Below are 18,395 nucleotides of genomic sequence, written 5' to 3'. Positions count from 1 at the left end.
TACTAAGGATGGTGGCTGACTCTATAGCCACTCCTATCTGTCATATTTTTAATCTGAGCCTAGAGGAAAGTCTTTGTCCTCAGGCCTGGAGGTAAACCAAAGTAATTCCGCTACCCAAGAGTGGTAAAGCGGCCTTTATTGGTTCTAACAGCAGACCTATAAGCTTGCTGCCAGCTCTTAGCAAACTGTTGTGTTTGACCAAATACAATGCTATTTCTCTGTAAACAAATTAACAACAGACTTTCAGCATGCTTATAGAGAAGGGCACTCAACATGTACTGCACTGACACAAATGATTGATGATTGGTTGAAAGAAATTGATAATAAGAAGATTGTGGGAGCTGTACTGTTAGATTTCAGTGCTGCCTTTAATATTATTGACCATAACCTGTTGTTGAAAAAACGTAATAAGGCTAGGTGTCCCGCTAGCAGGACAACTTCCGGTGAAACTGGAGGGCGCGCAATTCAAATAAATAATCATAAAAATGATATATGGTATACTACCCACCACTGCGACCTGTATGCTCTCATTGGCTGGTCCTCGCTACATATTCTTCACCAAACCCACTGGCTCCAGGTCATCTATAAGTATTTGCTAGGTAAAGCTTTGCCTTATCTCAGCTCACTGGTCAGCATAGGTCCGTTATGCTCTGGTTTGAGTCACGTTGTTCGAACTGGCGAGAGCTTTCCGAGCTAAAGGTTAGCTGATGACCGCTAGCAATGGTTTGCTGACTGATAGTTGGTAGGTAGTTAGCTGGCTAGCTTCAATTGAGGGATTCCAGATCCGAAGTAAATAGAAATACTTTAGAGATAAAAAAGCAGATCCACGCCACATTGGGTGAGACGGGTTGCAGGAGAGTATTTAGAAGTTGAGGTTTAGGAAATATTTTTTAAAGATATGCAAAGAAAAAGATGTAAAAAGATATATACAAGGGACACGACAAAGACAAAGATGTCTGATTTTTTTAATGGTATATTTCACTGGTCACCCCCAAAGCCAACACCTCGGTTGGCCGCCTTTCCTTCCAGTTCTCTGCTGCCAATGACTGGAACGAATTGCAAAAATCACTGAAGTTGGAGACTTATATCTCCCTCACTAACTTTAAGCGTCAGCTGTCAGAGAAGCTTACCGATCGCTGCAGCTGTACACAGCCCATCTGTAAATAGCCCATCCAACCAACTACCTACCTCATCCCCATATTTGTTTTTTGTTTTTCTGTTCTTTTGCACACCAGTATTTCTACTTGTACATCCTCATCTGCACATATGTCACTCCAGTGTTTAATTGCTAAATTGTAATTACTTCGCCACTATTGGCCAATTTATTGCCTTACCTCCTTACTTCATTTGCACACACTGTATACAGATTTTTCTATTGTGTTATTGACTGTATGTTTGTTTATTCCATGTGTAACTCTGTGTTGTTTTTGTCGCACTGCTTTGCTTTATCTTGGCCAGGTCACAGTTGTAAATGAGAACTTGTTCTCAACTGGCCTACCTGGTTAAATAAAGGTGAAATAAAAAATAATATATATATATTATTTTATACAATCTGTGAGTAACAAGGTGAAAATTAACCCTTTTAAGAGGCAGCTCAACTGAGCAGTTGACAACCAAATTAAATGAAATGAAATTTTATCATGCCATTTATTAAAATGATCATGTGGTTTTCATTATTGGACTCCTATCTATTTACACAAACATTCAAAGATGTGAAGGTGAGAGAAGACGTTAACGTGAGCAAAATTGATCCTGATTAATCACACACTTTCAGTACTAATTGTGTATAAAATGGGATATGACATGACTGTAAAATGTTTTTGCCTCAAACATAATTTTGGTATCATTTAATTACTAATATGTTGTTATTTATTAATTTGAGGAACTCTTGAAAAATATGCTCTACCAGGTGGTTGAGTTGCCCATTAAAGGAATGCTATTTAGACGAAGCTAGCTACTATGGACATTGGAGAAATACTATTATGGGATTTTTTCTCTATGCAAATACAAAAATATTTTCATATTGATATCAGCCTGTTATCTTCAATTTGTTTCACAAATGTTTTCGGGACATGTCAGTTTACAGGTATTATGTGCATATAAACAGTAAACATGAAATTACATATATATGAATACTCATATTGACACACAAATGTATCATATTTGATATCAGTCGTCATTTATCTTGGCCTGTCTTCCATTGTAAGTAACTGAAGCAGACATGACGTTAATTAATGTACCATTTTTCAGATGATTTAAAAAGCATATGTAAAATCCAATACAACATTAGTTTAACCTAATCGGGAAACTCAGTAGGCGGGTTGAGATGTTTGCGATCAAATACAAATTATTTATGGCCTATATTAAGGCTAAATACACATTTTTCAGGAAAATACTTTTCTGTGGCAGTTAAATGGTTAATAGGTTCACAGAATAGTGTCCAGCTGTGTGTATGATTCCACATTTTCTCTGTGCTTGCCTCGCCATAGACTGAACCTCCCGGTGTGAAGCGGGATCTCAACACTAGAAACAGATTTCAAAGCATCTGCCATAATTTTCTTGAAAATTGCTGTTCTTGCTGTGAACAGAATGAAAATCTGCAAGCCCTGTGGAGCGAAAGCAAAAACACAGACATTATAAAGTATTTTCAGGAACACACAAGGACAAACAAAAGGTAGCGTTTCCATAAAGACCAGCTCAATATATTTATGTTTACTCGGTGTCTAATTTTCAAATCATGTCTGAATTCTGTGGTACAATAGTACACTAGTATTTATAGTTTACATTTTAGTCATTTAGCAGCCGCTCTTATCCAGAGTGACTTCCAGCAGTGAGTGCATACATTTACTACCTGAGTGGTGGTGAGTACACAGAAGGAGATGTTCAGTATGGTGTACATGGTCTGGTTCTGTGTAATGAGCAACAGATAGCCCAGGATCCAGGAGAGACCAAGCACCATAGCCAGAGAAAAGCTACTGAGGAACTTCTTCTTCATCGATGTGTGTCTTGTACTGGGAAACATAACCAAAATACTTAGATTGCTGTAATAGACTGCTGTAATGCTGTGATATAATAACAGTATTCTTCCATTGACTGAGTGGGTTAGTGCAAGGTGCTCATTAAATTGGATAATTTGATTACTAATGGCTGAATTCATAATGACAAAATAACAATACATTTTATTTATAACAAGCTTTTCATTGAAATACAATAAAAAAAAATAACAAGCTCGTTAGTAGGCATTTCAAATCAAGACTGATCTTTATGACTACAACGTTCTACTTTGTGTCCCCAAAATGCCCCCATTAATGTTACCTAGTTAAATGTGGGTTGGTCTTGCATGTTGTAACTGCAAAATATATCAACACCACTGTGTTGAAGATAAGCATGAACGCCACAGGTATCAGGAACCCCCAAAACATTGGTAGCTTGAAGTCAAAGTTCCCCTTTGGATCGAGGGCAGCAAGCCAGCAACTGAGAGGTCAAATGAATGAGTTAGAGAGTGGGACAGTGACAAAACAGGACACCAGTGATTTGAATAATGTGGTATGAAGTAAACATGGTGGGTGGCATAAGTAAACAAGAAACCTTTGAACAAAACTGATCATAAAAAAAAGAAAGAAAATAATATATACAATGGGGGGAAAATGTATTTGATCCCCTGCTGATTTTGTACGTTTGCCCACTGACAAAGAAATTATCAGTCTATAATTTTAATGGTAGGTTTATTTGAACAGTGAGAGACAGAATAACAACAAAAATATCCAGAAAAACGCATGTCAAAAATGTTATAAATTGATTTGCATTTTAATGAGGGAAATAAGTATTTGACCCCCTCTCAATCAGAAAGATTTCTGGCTCCCAGGTGTCTTTTATACAGGTAACTAGCTGAGATTAGGAGCACACTCTTAAAGGGAGTGCTCCTAACCGCAGCTTGTTACCTGTAAAAAAGACACCTGTCCACAGAAGCAATCAATCAGATTCCAAACTCTCCACCATGGCCAAGACCAAAGAGCTCTCCAAGGATGTCAGGGACAAGATTGTAGACCTACACAAGGCTGGAATGGGCTACAAGACCATCGCCAAGCGGCTTGGTGAGAAGGTGACACCATTTTGTGCGATTATTCGCAAATGGAAGAAACACAAAATAACTGTCAATATCCCTCAGCCTGGGGCTCCATGCAAGATCTCACCTCGTGGGGTTGCAATGATCATGAGAACGGTGAGGAATCAGCCCAGAACTACACGGGAGGATCTTGTCAATGATCTCAAGGCAGCTGGGACCATAGTCACCAAGAAAACAATTTGTAACACACTACACCGTGAAGGACTGAAATCCTGCAGCGCCCGCAAGGTCCGCCTGCTCAAGAATACATATACATGCCCGTCTAAAGTTTGCCAATGAACATCTGAATGATTCAGAGGACAACTGGTGAAAGTGTTGTGGTCAGATGAGACCAAAATGGAGCTCTTTGGCATCAACTCAACTCGCCGTGTTTGGAGGAGGACGAATGCTGCCTATGACCCCAAGAACACCATCTCCACCGTCAAACATGGAGGTGGAAACATTATGCTTTGGGGGTGTTTTCTGCTAAGGGGACAGGACAACTTCACCGCATCAAAGGGACGATGGACAGGGCCATGTACCGTCAAATCTTGGGTGAGAACCTCCTGCCCTCAGCCAGGGCATTGATAGTGGGTCGTGGATGGGTATTCCAGCATGACAATGACCCAAAACACACGGCCAAGGCAACAAAGGAGTGGCTCAAGAAGAAGCACATTAAGGTCCTGGAGTGGCCTAGCCAGTCTCCAGACTTTAATCCCATAGAAATCTGTGGAGGGAGCTGAAGGTTTGAGTTGCCAAACGTCAGCCTCAAAACCTTAATGACTTGGAGAAGATCTGCAAAGAGGATTGGTACAAAAGCCCTCCTGAGATGTGTGCAAACCTGGTGGCCAATTACAAGAAACGTCTGACCTATGTGATTGCCAACAAGGGTTTTGCCACCAAGCACTAAGTCATGTTTTGCAGAGGGGTCAAATACTTATTTCCCTCATTAAAATGCAAATAATTTTATAACATTTTTGACATGCGTTTTTCTGGATTTTTTTGTTGTTATTCTGTCTCTCACTGTTCAAATAAACCTACCATTAAAATTATAGATCATTTCTTTGTAAGTGGAAAAACGTACAAAATCAGCAGGGGATCAAATACTTTTTTCCCCCACTGTATATTTACATTGCTTTTGGACAATTATTAGCATGCATTACAAACATGCATACGAACATTGATAGGGATAACCTTTAACAGCATGAGTTATGTAATTTTATAATGCAATTGCTCCACTTTAAATTAAATTGAACCTATTATAAAATAACCACAGAAGAGGAACTAAATTGTAGTACAGCACAGTACTCGGGTATAGTAGTGGTAGTACAGTAGAGTATAGAACAGTACAGAACAGTACAGTAGTAGTATAGTACAGTAATGACTAACAATTCCTCCTGCCTGTAACCCAGTGGATCATCCACTCTGTAACTAATTCCTAAGGTGAGAGCCACCACAACCGCAGGCAGTCCTAAAAGACAGAGAATGATGTTGTTATTTCCTGGTAGTTTTGCATGCAGCCATATACAGAGTATATACAGTATATACACAATATACTACACATACATCCTCTAAAGACATAACATCACTATACAAGTTGCTTTTAAGTTCTATTTCAGGCTTATTAGAGCCTGAAAATATCACCTAGCATTAGTTTTGGTTAAAGGAGCCCAGGGATAATGCCAGCCATAGCTTCTGAAACAACAAAATAATGTATTTTTCTCCATGCTGTCCTACCCCATCCGATGGCCACGGTATAGGCTGTGAAGTCTGACGGGCTGGTGGCCAAGCTGTTTCTGATCACCAGGAAGACATGTGTTGCGTACAGCGTGTTCCAGGTGAATGTCCCTAATAGGAAGTACTGCAGCAGGACCGCCACTACAGTACAGGGCCCTCTGTCCCGCTCTGTGTGTGTGTCGGACGGGGGGAGAATGTTGTCCTTCTGTATTTCAGGTTTGTCCAGCTGTTTATGAGGGTTGTCCACTCCCAACATGAAGAGGAGGGTGAAGATCAGGAGACACACGCAGACGCTCACTAAGAGGATCGTTGGGTTGGATTTGCGCAATTTCCTGGGGATAGGTGATAGACAACACTATGTTAGGGAAGTTATATGTGCAGCTATGGATTTGTTGGTTCATTAATAGTGGGTTTCATAATGGTTTCACCTATCAAGTCCTGTTGGATCAGACAAAGGGCTTCTTTACACTATTGAGAATCACCCATTATTTTTTTAATTGGTTCTGGAACCCTCTAGGATCTTACTGGGTAACGATCTGGAATGTTATTGTATATTTTGAATTGGTTCTGGAACCCTGTAGTATCTTACCGGGTCACGATCTGGAACGTTATTGTTAAACTCAACCCTATGATGGACATGGAGCATCCCAATATGGTGATCCAGTTTAGCGCTTCAGCGTATTTAAAATCCCTCCTGAACAACTGTAGAAAAAAAGAAAAAAAGACATTTCAACACTGTTTCTGTCACAGTCATACTGTATAAAGTCCTCGCCCCTCATGTGTCTGGATATGCAGCGGTAAACCATCGGTCAGCGGTTCCCACACAAGGGGTCACTTGATATGAAAATGAGAATTTCCAAAATCCTGCAAAAAAATAAATAAAAATAAAATAAAATCTCAGTGATCTCAAAATCCCTGTAATGTGGTTAACCTTAATTTAAATGAAAATTATTCAAATATTAAATATGAAATTAAACCAGAGAGCACCCTTAAATTGTGGCAAAAGGCAGCACTTGACCGGTGCACTTGAATCATTCCCAGTTAATGGGACCACATTTAAAATACACAAATGCGAGACAACAAAAGGATTTGCGGGACAGTGTAACCTACCCTGTACCTAACTTCAAAATAGGCCAATGCATCATCGCTGTCAATCACAAATTATAATTCTTCATGTTTTGCCAGTGAAATGTCCAAACTGCGTCTGATTGCCAATCGTTTGATCTCAATCAGATTCATGAGAATATGCATTTAGATCTTATTGAGTAACTGTTTCATGCACAAATTAGAGCATATGGTGTTAAACTATATAGCCTTCCTGAATTTTTTCAATCAAAGCACATTCTGCCTAGTGGCATGTGCGCTGTTGAGGTTTGGCTGCATTATCATTTTTTGGGACTATTCAGCTAACCATCCTAAATCTCATGAGGTGGTGTTTTTAGTGTAACAGTAACGTTATACTATGCTATTATATTTGATTCTGTTATGCAGAATACTAGTTAATCATTAAGTGATCTTCCAAGAAATTGATTCAGCTTTTTTATACAATGTGTGTCTAATCCTGAATGAATTACCACCGGCTAAATCTATGATGTTAAAATGCCTATTTACTCTGTTCCATCTGACTGTGCTGTCCACTGTCATCAGCCTAGCCAAGAAATGTATAAACTTTAACTCCACTATAAAAAGCATCTAGACATTATCTCACATTTCTTTTAGACTAACATTTCGTTTTCAACACTTGGAGATTTGACAGGGAGGCAGTGTTTCTCAGCCAGTCGAAATCGTGATTCAGCTGGCATAATTTTTTATGGATATATACAAAGAAATGTCAATTGAAAAAGGTATATAATGTACAGGTTTTAGAAAAAAAATCTCACTCACTCACTCACTCACTCACTCACTCACTCACTCACTCACTCACTCACTCACTCACTCACTCACTCACTCACTCACTCACTCACTCACTCTGTGACTGCAAGAGACAGGTTGGAATGTCTGACTGATGGTGGTGTTTGAATTTATGGATACACGTGGTCACCCTATTCCCAGGTGAATGGGCAGGAACAAAAACTCACATCAATACCTTTGTCAGCTAACACTGAATCTAAGAATTGATGCTATAGCTAGCAATCAATAGGAAACTGACTGAACCACTAAAAAACGCCCCAGCTTTCCAAATGGATGTTAGTTGTGAGGGCCGAGATGCCCGTTCATTTACTTTTGTTCGCTACATGTCGGGGATGTTATTCACGATGACATATTGTTCTGTCAAACGATTCTTGAACATGAAACTGCCCAGAGGATGCGTGACTATATTGACAAAAAAAACTGATTCCATGGGATTGACTGATGGGCAAAAAAACAAACAGCCTTTGTTGACTTTCTTTATAATGAAAAGAAAATACGTCTCGTTGCCTATGTAAATGACATATTTGGGAAACTGAACGAACTGAACGCAAGCATGCAGGGGAAATACAAAAACATTCTACAGATGAGTGACCGAATCAGTGGATTCAGAGGAAATATTTATTACTGGAGAGAAATCTGTTCGACTGTTATCCTGCCTTTGTTGACATGCCAGTAAGTGAAATCAAAAGCTTCAAGAGCCATTATTGTCACACCCTGATCTGTTTCACCTGTCCTTGTGATTGTCTCCACCCACTCCAGGTGTCACCCATCTTCCTCATTATCCCCTGGGTATTTATACCTGTGTTTTCTGTTTGTCTGTGCCAGTTTGTCTTGTTTTGTCAAGTCAACAAGCATGTTATGCCGTGCTCCTACTTTTTCCTTCTCTGTTTTTTGCTAGTCCTCCCGGTTTTGATCCTTGCCTGCGTTGACTCTGAACCCACCTGCCTGACCATACTGCCTACCCTGACCTCGAGCCTACCTGCCACTCTGTACCTCCTGGACTCTGACCTTATGATCTTTTGCCTGTCCACGACCATACTCTTGTCTGCCCCTTGGATACTAATAAATATCAGCGACTCAAACCATCTGCCTCCCGTGTCTGCATCTGGGTCTCGCCCTTATGACCGAATGCTGCAGATAAAGCATTTTGGTTCCTGACCCAAAGTGAATAAATACCCTGCCGTCTCCCTCTGAGAATTAAAAGTCATGGTACTCTTTGACAGCTCATATCGGTGTGAAGCTGGATTTAGTGTACTAGTCTGCATTAAAACCAAATATCGATCCAAGTTAGAAGTGACAGCAGAGATGAGGGGAGCATTGTCAACCACACCCCCTGATTTTGAGAAGATCCAAAGCAACATGCATCAAGTATGTCTCCTATATAACCATCTCATTAGTGGTGGTGAGATAAAAGACATTATGTCAGACTCATTTGCAATTGACTGTCATAGTCCCACATTAAAAGTATGTGATGGTGAGTTGAGAAGACAATCAGAAAAACTGTTCGAATGTTTTGCAACTGACTGCCATCTTAATTACTACAAAAAAATTCACATGGTTGGGGTCGAGAATTATCAGATATCAAAATTGGGTCATGGGCCAAAAACGTTTGATCATAGGTCAGAGTGTGGTCAGTAAAAGGGAGATTAGGGCAGCTAGCTACAGTACTCACCATAAGCACAGCAAAGTTAGTGGTGTGGTTACAGAAACATTGCAGGCTGTCTTCTGAGTGGTTGACTTTGGAGCAGCCATAGGTGCTCCAGTCTTTCAACGTGTAGTTCCATGACACGCAGGCAAAGTCATAGAGAGAGGCGTTGGGAACAGCCTGAGAAGTGAGAACAGAAACAAACTCACTGTAAATCCTTCAGCAAACACGTGCATTCACAGTATTCCTCATTTAAAAAATAATCATAAAGTAAATTGTAAAATATAACAGGTCATTAAGCATATGTGGGAAATAATTATTATAGATCATATGATATACAAGACAACATATGCTTCCTGGTTCACTTTCAAAAATGTGCTTCCTTGTTCACTGGCCAAAATATAAGCGTCAATGGAAAACTTCGATCAGGGTTGTCAAACTCATTCCATGCAGGGTGTCACGTCCTGGCCAGTATAAGGGTTAATTGTTATTGTAGTTTGGTTAGGACGTGGCAGAGGGTATTTGTTTTATGTGGTTCAGGGTGGTGTTTTTGTAGAAAGGGCATTTGATTTAGTATTCCGGGGTTTTTGGGCACTGTTTGTGATTCATGTATTCTATGTTTAGTCTAGGTAGTCTGTTTCTATGTTGAGTTAATTGGGGTGGACTTCCAATTGAAGGCAGCTGTGTGGTGTTGCCTTTGATTGGAAGTCCTATATTAGTTGGGTGTGTTTGTGGGAGATTGTTCTGTGTTTAGCCTTGTGCCTTGCCAGACTGTTTTGCTGATCGTTCGTTCTTTTTGTTATTTTGGTGTTCATTTTGAATTTATTAAAACGTCAAGATGAGCATACACATACCTGCTGCGTTTTGGTCCTCCTTTACCAATGACAACCGTGACACAGGGCCTAGTGTCTGCTGGTTTTAGTTTTTTCCTTTCAATTAAGACCTAGACAATCAGATGAGGGGAGGTCCTTACTAAATAGTGACCTTAATTCATCAATCAAGTACAAGGGAGAAGCGGAAAACCCACAGCAACTCAACCTTCCGTGGAATGAGTTTGACACATGTGACTTAGATAATGGTTAACTTCCCATTATGTATCCCAGAGAATTTGGACCGCTATGCATTTATTGATTCTAAGATAAATCTTACTGTGGGCTTGAAGAGCATCTCAACATGTAACCCAGACACCTGTCCCAGGTTAGCAGAGATGACCCTTCTGCTGGTCCCTGAAGAAGCACTGAAAGCCCTGGACCTGAAGAACCGGTCGTTTTGGTAGAGTACAAAACCAATGGAGTTGTTTGTGTTTTTACTACGTAAAACTGAGTGTAGTGAGAGAGGGGGAGAAAGAGAGAGGGGGGAGAGAGAGATTGTTTATTATCTCAGGATTTAATATCCATGAGTAACTTGACCTTGCCTTGTAGGCTTATCTCGATAGTTTACTTATCCATTTCTCATGTGACTCAACTTTATTTAACAATCAATATTTGTGGCACTGCTTACCTGATTTTGACGACCACAAAGAGCAGTTAAGTTCTCTCGATGAAAGCGGTATAAGGAAGGATAAATTATGTTTGCATACCAACATTGATTCACCTGGTGGGAATTTGATAACAATCTGGATATCGGTAGAACCTCCTTTGTCAGCTATCAGTTCAGAGGTGTTGGTGTTGAGATGAATTCTGTTGGCCACAAAATTACCAGATCTTCCTGGAGAAGGAGATTCATTTGATTTAGACATTTAAGGCAGAACAATATAGTGTTACTTCTGTACTTGTCTGTAGAACAGATACAATCCATTACAAACCTTATTGACCAACAGAGGAAACATTTCAAAAAATGAGAAGTTTAACCCAGTCTGTCAACACAGATATAAACTATTACATTTACATTTAAGTCATTTAGCAGACGCTCTTATCCAGAGCGACTTACAAATTGGTGCATTCACCTTATGATATCCAGTGGAACAACCACTTTACAATAGTGCATCTAAATCTTTTAAGGGGGGGGGGGGGGGTTAGAAGGATTACTTTATCCTATCCTAGGTATTCCTTAAAGAGGTAACTATCACTTTAAATGCCAGTATGTAGGTTCACTAGCAGTCCCACCCACCAGTCAGAGCAGTAAACTGGATCCCTACTGAGTCACTTTGTACTTGGACCGACTGGACTGCCAGGTTGGGCTGAACCACATTACTGTGCTGGTCCAGGGAAAAGTTCCCCAAGGTCTCTGTGAGGCTGGGAGAGAAACACAAAACATTAGTTTACATGCACCCATACAGATACACGTACAAACATAAACTCAAATATATGCAGAAACACACACACACACACACACACACACACACACAGTCCAGTACTTTTGGACAGCGTCTCTCTCCTGTGTACTCTCCTCACTGGCATTCAGCAGCTGACTGATGGTAGTTACAGCTGCCACTGCGATGTCCTGCAACATAATCAAAACCAGGGGATGACCCTCAAGTGTTCATATCACTGCAGTAACAACCTCACGTTTCTCTCCAGAACATGTCATAGTTCACGACTTGATTTCAAAACATCTAATACCTCTGTGATATTTGCAGACTGAAGCAGTGTGTTAGCTATCTGAGCTGCTGTGGTGATGTTGTCAGCTGACAGCCACTCTGGTTGGGAGGTCAGGATCTGAGTACTGAAGGCTAACTGTAGTAAATCACCTGGACTGCTGGAGATCTGAATAGGGAGAGAGAATGATTTATATTTTAGTGTTGTTTTTCAACAGAACATTTTATAAGTGACAGCAACATGTTGAACTGTGAGTACATTTCAATATTAAAATTGGCAGTACTAACTATGTGGATCAGGCACTTGCAACGCCACTTGCAACGCCAGGGTTGTGGGTTTCATTCCCACGGGGGACCAGTATGAAAATGTATGCACTTGCTACTCTAAGTTGCTCTGGATAAGAGAGTCTGCTAAATTACTAAAATGCCCCAAATACCGTAATGTAAAACACAACAAATAAAAAAAGAATGTTCTTCATCAACTGTTAAGCAGAATAAAGGAACAGAATACATGTGCTGAAGGTAAAAGCCTGTTGTTACTGATCTTCAAACTGTAAGATCCACTCCTCGTAATGATAACCTAAGTAACGCAACATCGAGACTTGTCGTATATCAGGATCATAAAAAATATGCTTATTGACTTACATTTCCTTGAATTTCACTGAGGGTAAATTCACACTGCAGTTCATGAGGAGTACCAAACATTGGAGATCCAGTGTTATTCAAACATCTTGCTGATGATCTTGGTAAACCGGCTGGAGGAACCAAGATAAAAAGATAGTCAAGATTTTGTGTTACCTAATACAACATTAATTAGGACTGTAACAGATGAATACATTTTTCTCATTTTAGGTGAATAAAAGTAATACCACTGGTTGTCTTCGCATCACACAACTCTTTTGAATAAGCAGACCAGCCAACCGTTGTTCTTGGGTATGAGAAATGACCAATGATGGTGGAATTGCAGAAATTCCCTATCGAAGGAAAATGCATTTCAACATTGACCAAATGTATGACTGAACATGAAATATACATTCTGAATGAGAGATCCAGGGAAAAGTGTTGTAGACTCAATGTGAGATCCAGGGTTAGGTATAGTAGTGTAGTGGTGTGTACTATGAATGTGAGATCCAGGGTTAGGTATACAAGTGTAGTGGTGTGTACTGTGAATGTGAGGTCCAGGGTTAGGTATAATAGTGTAGTGGTGTGTACTGTGAATGGTAGATCCAGGGTTAGGTATAGTAGTGTAGTATTGTGGAGGAGTCTGAATGGTAGATCCAGGGTTAGGTATAGTAGTGTAGTATTGTGGAGGAGTCTGAATGGTAGATCCAGGGTTAGGTATAGTAGTGTAGTATTGTGGAGGAGTCTGAATGGTAGATCCAGGGTTAGGTATAGTAGTGTAGTATTGTGGAGGAGTCTGAATGGTAGATCCAGGGTTAGGTATAGTAGTGTAGTATTGTGGAGGAGTCTGAATGGTAGATCCAGGGTTAGGTATAGTAGTGTAGTATTGTGGAGGAGTCTGAATGGTAGATCCAGGGTTAGGTATAGTAGTGTAGTATTGTGGAGGAGTCTAAATGGTATATCCAGGGTTAGGTATAGTAGTGTAGTATTGTGGAGGAGTCTGAATGGTAGATCCAGGGTTAGGTATAGTAGTGTAGTATTGTGGTGGAGTCTGAATGGTAGATCCAGGGTTAGGTATAGTAGTGTAGTATTGTGGAGGAGTCTGAATGGTAGATCCAGGGTTAAGTATAGTAGTGTAGTATTGTGGAGGAGTCTGAATGGTAGATCCAGGGTTAGGTATAGTAGTGTAGTATTGTGGAGGAGTCTGAATGGTAGATCCAGGGTTAGGTATAGTAGTGTAGTATTGTGGAGGAGTCTGAATGGTAGATCCAGGGTTAGGTATAGTAGTGTAGTATTGTGGAGTGGAGTCTGAATGGTAGATCCAGGGTTAGGTATAGTAGTGTAGTATTGTGGAGTGGAGTCTGAATGGTAGATCCAGTGTTAGGTATAGTAGTGTAGTATTGTGGAGGAGTCTGAATGGTAGATCCAGGGTTAGGTATAGTAGTGTAGTATTGTGGAGGAGTCAATGGTAGATCCAGGGTTAGGTGTAGTATTGTGGAGGAGTCGGAATGGTAGATCCAGGGTTAGGTGTAGTATTGTGGAGGAGTCTGAATGGTAGATCCAGGGTTAGGTGTAGTATTGTGGAGGAGTCTGAATGGTAGATCCAGGGTTAGGTATAGTAGTGTAGTATTGTGGAGGAGTCTGAATGGTAGATCCAGGGTTAGGTATAGTAGTGTAGTATTGTGGAGGAGTCTGAATGGTAGATCCAGGGTTAGGTATAGTAGTGTAGTATTGTGGAGGAGTCTGAATGGTAGATCCAGGGTTAAGTATAGTGGTGTAGTATTGTGGAGGAGTCTGAATGGTAGATCCAGGGTTAAGTATAGTGTAAGTGAGTGTTTACGTACCTTCTGAACAGGTCTCTCCTGTCCACTCATCAGGACAGATACAGACTCCACTCTGCAGCTCACCACCGTTGATACAGTCCAGAGGAGGGATTGTGGTGGTAGAGGTGGTGGTGGAGATGGTGGGGGTGGTAGAGGTGGTAGGAGAGGTGGTGGTGGTGATGGTAGAGGTGGTGGTAGAGGTGGTTGGGAGACTGGTACTGGTAATAGGGATAGAGGTAGGGTAACCAGTAGTTGGAAGACCAGTAGTAGTTAGGTATTCGGGAGTTGGAGTGTCAGTAGTTTGAATGCCAGTAGTAGTTAGGTATTCGGGAGTTGGAGTGTCAGTAGTTGGAAGACCAGTAGTAGTTAGGTATTCGGGAGTAGGAGTGTCAGTAGTTTGAATGCCAGTAGTAGTTAGGTAATCGGGAGTTGCAGTCTCAGGGGTTGCAGTCTCAGGGGTTGGAGTCTCAGGGGTTGTAAGGTCAGGGGTTATGAGGGAATGTGTAGGGTCAGGGGTTATAGGGGAATCAGATGTAGGGTCAGGGGTTATAGGGGAATCAGTAGATGTAGGGGCAGGGGTTATAGGGGAATCAGTAGTTGTAGGGGCAGTGGCTATAGGAGAATCGGTAGATGTAGGGTCAGGGGTTAAAGGGGAATCAGTAGTTGGGATAGTTAAGTCAGTGGCGGTTGGAATGGAAAAGGATGTGGTTCGATCCACCTGTGACAAAGAAACTGCCCCAAAAAATGTTAAGAACTCTGTAAACCACATAAACAAGGATACATAGTGGCAGTTCCTATAATCATAGGAGATGATCCATGCTGTTCCAGTTTCATTGTGTCTGCATCAGTATAGAAATCTTTTCTACTGTACTTTATAACAGAAAGAAGTAATTATCACTGCCAATAAATGGTTGACAGTTGATAGCAAAGGCTACTCTGTTATCAACTGTATCTGAGACCTGACAGTAGTCTATTCACCGTCAATAGTGTCTGCATAAAATAATGTCTGAAACAATGTCTTAATAGACACTGATGTATTCTTCACAGCAAACAGACAAAACATTGATCAATCATAAACCAAACTTTTAAATACTTAAACCAAACTGAATTCACATATTGGTAATAATCAATAGATAAATGAATCATACTTTTTTGCACATCTGAAGTGAAAGCAAATTTCCTACACACTTCTCAATCATAGAAGAAACTTAACACCAGCATCATACACTGAGCATACCAAACATTAGGAACACCCCCCAAACATTAGCCCTCAGAACAGCCTCAGCTCATTAGGGCATGGACACTACAAGGTGTCAAAAGCATTCCACAGGGATGCTGGCCCATGTTGACTCCAATGCTTCCCACAGTTGTGTCAAGTTGGCTGGATGTCCGTTGAGTGGTGGACCATTCTTGATACAAACTGTTGAGCGTGAAAAACCCAGGAGTGTTGCAGTTCTTGACACAAACTGGTGCGCCTAGCACCTACCCCGTTCAAAGGCACTTATACATTTTGTCTTTCTCATTCACCCTCCGAATGGCACACAAACACAATCCATGTCTCAAGGTTTTAAAATCCTTCTTTAACCTGTCTCCTCCCCTTTAGCTACACTGATTGAAGTGGATTTAACAAGTGTCATCAATAAGGGATCATAGCTTTCACCTGGAATCACATGGCCAGTTTATTTCATGGAAAAAGCAGGTGTTCTTAATGTTTTCTACACTCAGTGCATGTCTGAACATCTTAAATCACCCTGAATGAATCAAATATAGATCAAGTCTTACCTGTCGCAAAGACAACCATAATCCATAGCTCCTTCATCTCTGCTGTTTACAGGCATGCAGTGTCAGCAGACTACACATTATCAGGACGTCTGTTGGTCTTATGCCGTGCTGCTCTCAACCTATTACAGAGACTGAAGTAACGTGCAGGTACCAGTTAATGATTTACTATTGAAATTAAGGGGGAAGTACTGTACATTGGCTCCAGCACAACCTACATTGTCAACAGGATCATTAAAGACACACACAAGTAGATCAGCTACATCATAGGATGAATAAAATGGATACACATGGATGGATAGTGTGAGGACCAGTCAACAAATAGCATTAACCTTCTCTATACAAAACATTATTGGTTGCACCTGGTAAGGTACAGTACATGTTTTGGTAAACAGAACAACTTTTTTCCACTAGAGCAGGTGTAATTAGATCTCCTGATTTGAGGGTTAGAATAAAACAAAGTAATGGAAGTGTCTTGGAGGTCTGGATTAGAATGTGAGGCCACTAGAGGGTGGACTTCTCTAGAACAGGGTTTCCCAAACTCAGTCCTGGGGCCCTCCTGGAGCATGTTTTGTTTTTCACCCTAGCACTACACAGTTAATTACAATAACCAACTCATCAAGATGTTATTATTTGAATCAAACCACATCGAAACTGTGTTAAAATTATAATGGACCTACATTATAGTCTCTTCACTCTGTCCAGCTTGATTAAAGCCAAATAAAACCGAGTCAGTCAGAGTGCCTGGAATATTCAATTAGCTAAAGTTGACTGTGAGGAAGTACAGTATTTAAAATACAATGGGGGTCATCACTGCCGGCTCACCTGAAAGGTACTCGCCACCCTGTGTCTTCTGGGAGCAGGATGTCACTGTAATCGTTACTCCTTCTTCCTCCTTCAAGGAACTCAGAATCACCTTACAGGAATTTGACTGGGTGAAATGGAGCTGCTACAATAAACAGAATAAACAGACACACAATGAACAAACAGAATATATATGGGCTATATATACATACACAAACATAATATATACGGACTATGTATGTATATATACAGTTGAAGTCGGAAGTTTACATACACCTTAGCCAAATACATTTAAACTCAGTTTTTCACAATTCCTGCCATTTAATCCAAGTAAAAAATCCCTGTTTTAGGTCAGTTAGGATCACAACTTTATTTTAAGAATGTGAAATGTCAGAATAATAGTAGAGAGAATGATTTATTTAATATTTTATTACTTTCATCACACTCCCAGTGGGTCAGAAGTTTACATACACTCAATTAGAATCTGGTAGCATTGCCTTTAAATTGTTTAACTTGGGTCAAACATTTCAGGTAGCCTTCCACAAGCTTCCCACAATAACTTGGGTGAATTTTGGCCCCTTCCCCCTGACAGAGCTGGTGTAACTGAGTCAGGTTTGTAGGCCTCCTTGCTCGCACACGCTTTTTCAGTTCTGCCCACAAATTTTCTATAGGATTGAGGTCAGGGCTTTGTGATGGCCACTCCAATACCTTGACTTTGTTGTCCTTAAGCCATTTTGCCACAACTTTGGAAGTATAGTTGGGGGTCATTGTCCATTTGGAAGACCCATTTGCGACCAAGCTTTAACTTCCTGACTGATGTCTTGAGATGTTGCTTCAATATATCCACATAATTTTCCTGCCATACGATGCCATCTATTTTGTGAAGTGCACCAGACCCTCCTGAAGCAAAGCACCCCCACAACATGACCCCCGTGCTTCACGGTTGGGATGGTGTTCTTCGGCTTGCAAGCCTCCCCCTTTTTCCTCCAAACATAACGATGGGCATTATGGCCAAACAGGTCTATTTTTGTTTCATCAGACCAGAGGACATTTCTCCAAAAAGTACAATCTTTGTCCCCATGTGCAGTTGAAAACCGTAGTCTGGCTTTTTTATGGCGGTTTTGGAGCAGTGACTTCTTCCTTGCTGAGCAGCTTTTCAGGTTATGTTGATTATAGGACTCGTTTTACTGTGGATATTGTAACGGCCGTCGTATTGAGTAGACCAAGGCGCAGCGGGTTGAGTGCTCATCTTTGACTTTAGAGACCACAAAACAAGAAAAAACGCCCGACAGCCAAACAGTCTTGCAGGCTACACACAGCAGTGCAAAAACAACTTCCCACAAACACAGTGGAAAAAAGGGCTACCTAAGTATGACTCCCAATCAGTGACAACGATGTACAGCTGTCCCTGATTGAGAGCCATATCAGGCCAAA

The 18,395-nt window shown here is 40.7% G+C and overlaps 1 protein-coding gene across 1 annotated transcript; it reads right to left on the bottom strand.

Annotated features, from left to right (window-relative positions):
• Nucleotides 1-951: 951 nt before the first annotated feature.
• LOC106592482 (adhesion G-protein coupled receptor G7) lies at nucleotides 952-16,307 on the bottom strand. Its single transcript, XM_045697972.2, has 16 exons — nucleotides 16,161-16,307; nucleotides 14,400-15,110; nucleotides 12,804-12,908; nucleotides 12,580-12,689; nucleotides 11,960-12,103; nucleotides 11,755-11,840; nucleotides 11,508-11,632; nucleotides 10,992-11,105; nucleotides 10,548-10,717; nucleotides 9,426-9,578; nucleotides 6,432-6,544; nucleotides 5,843-6,174; nucleotides 5,495-5,576; nucleotides 3,316-3,474; nucleotides 2,852-3,011; nucleotides 952-2,606 (listed from the first exon to the last, which is right to left on the bottom strand). Exons 1-16 carry the CDS (start codon nucleotides 16,195-16,197, stop codon nucleotides 2,427-2,429), a joined length of 2,781 nt encoding a protein of 926 aa, XP_045553928.2. The 5' UTR covers nucleotides 16,198-16,307; the 3' UTR covers nucleotides 952-2,426.
• Between the last annotated feature and the right edge of the window lie 2,088 nt (nucleotides 16,308-18,395).

This window comes from Salmo salar, chromosome 16 (genome assembly GCF_965601325.2).
Source record: "Salmo salar chromosome 16, fSalSal1, whole genome shotgun sequence".
Taxonomy (NCBI): Eukaryota; Metazoa; Chordata; class Actinopteri; order Salmoniformes; family Salmonidae; genus Salmo; species Salmo salar.
This window is presented reverse-complemented; position numbering and strand designations above follow the sequence as displayed.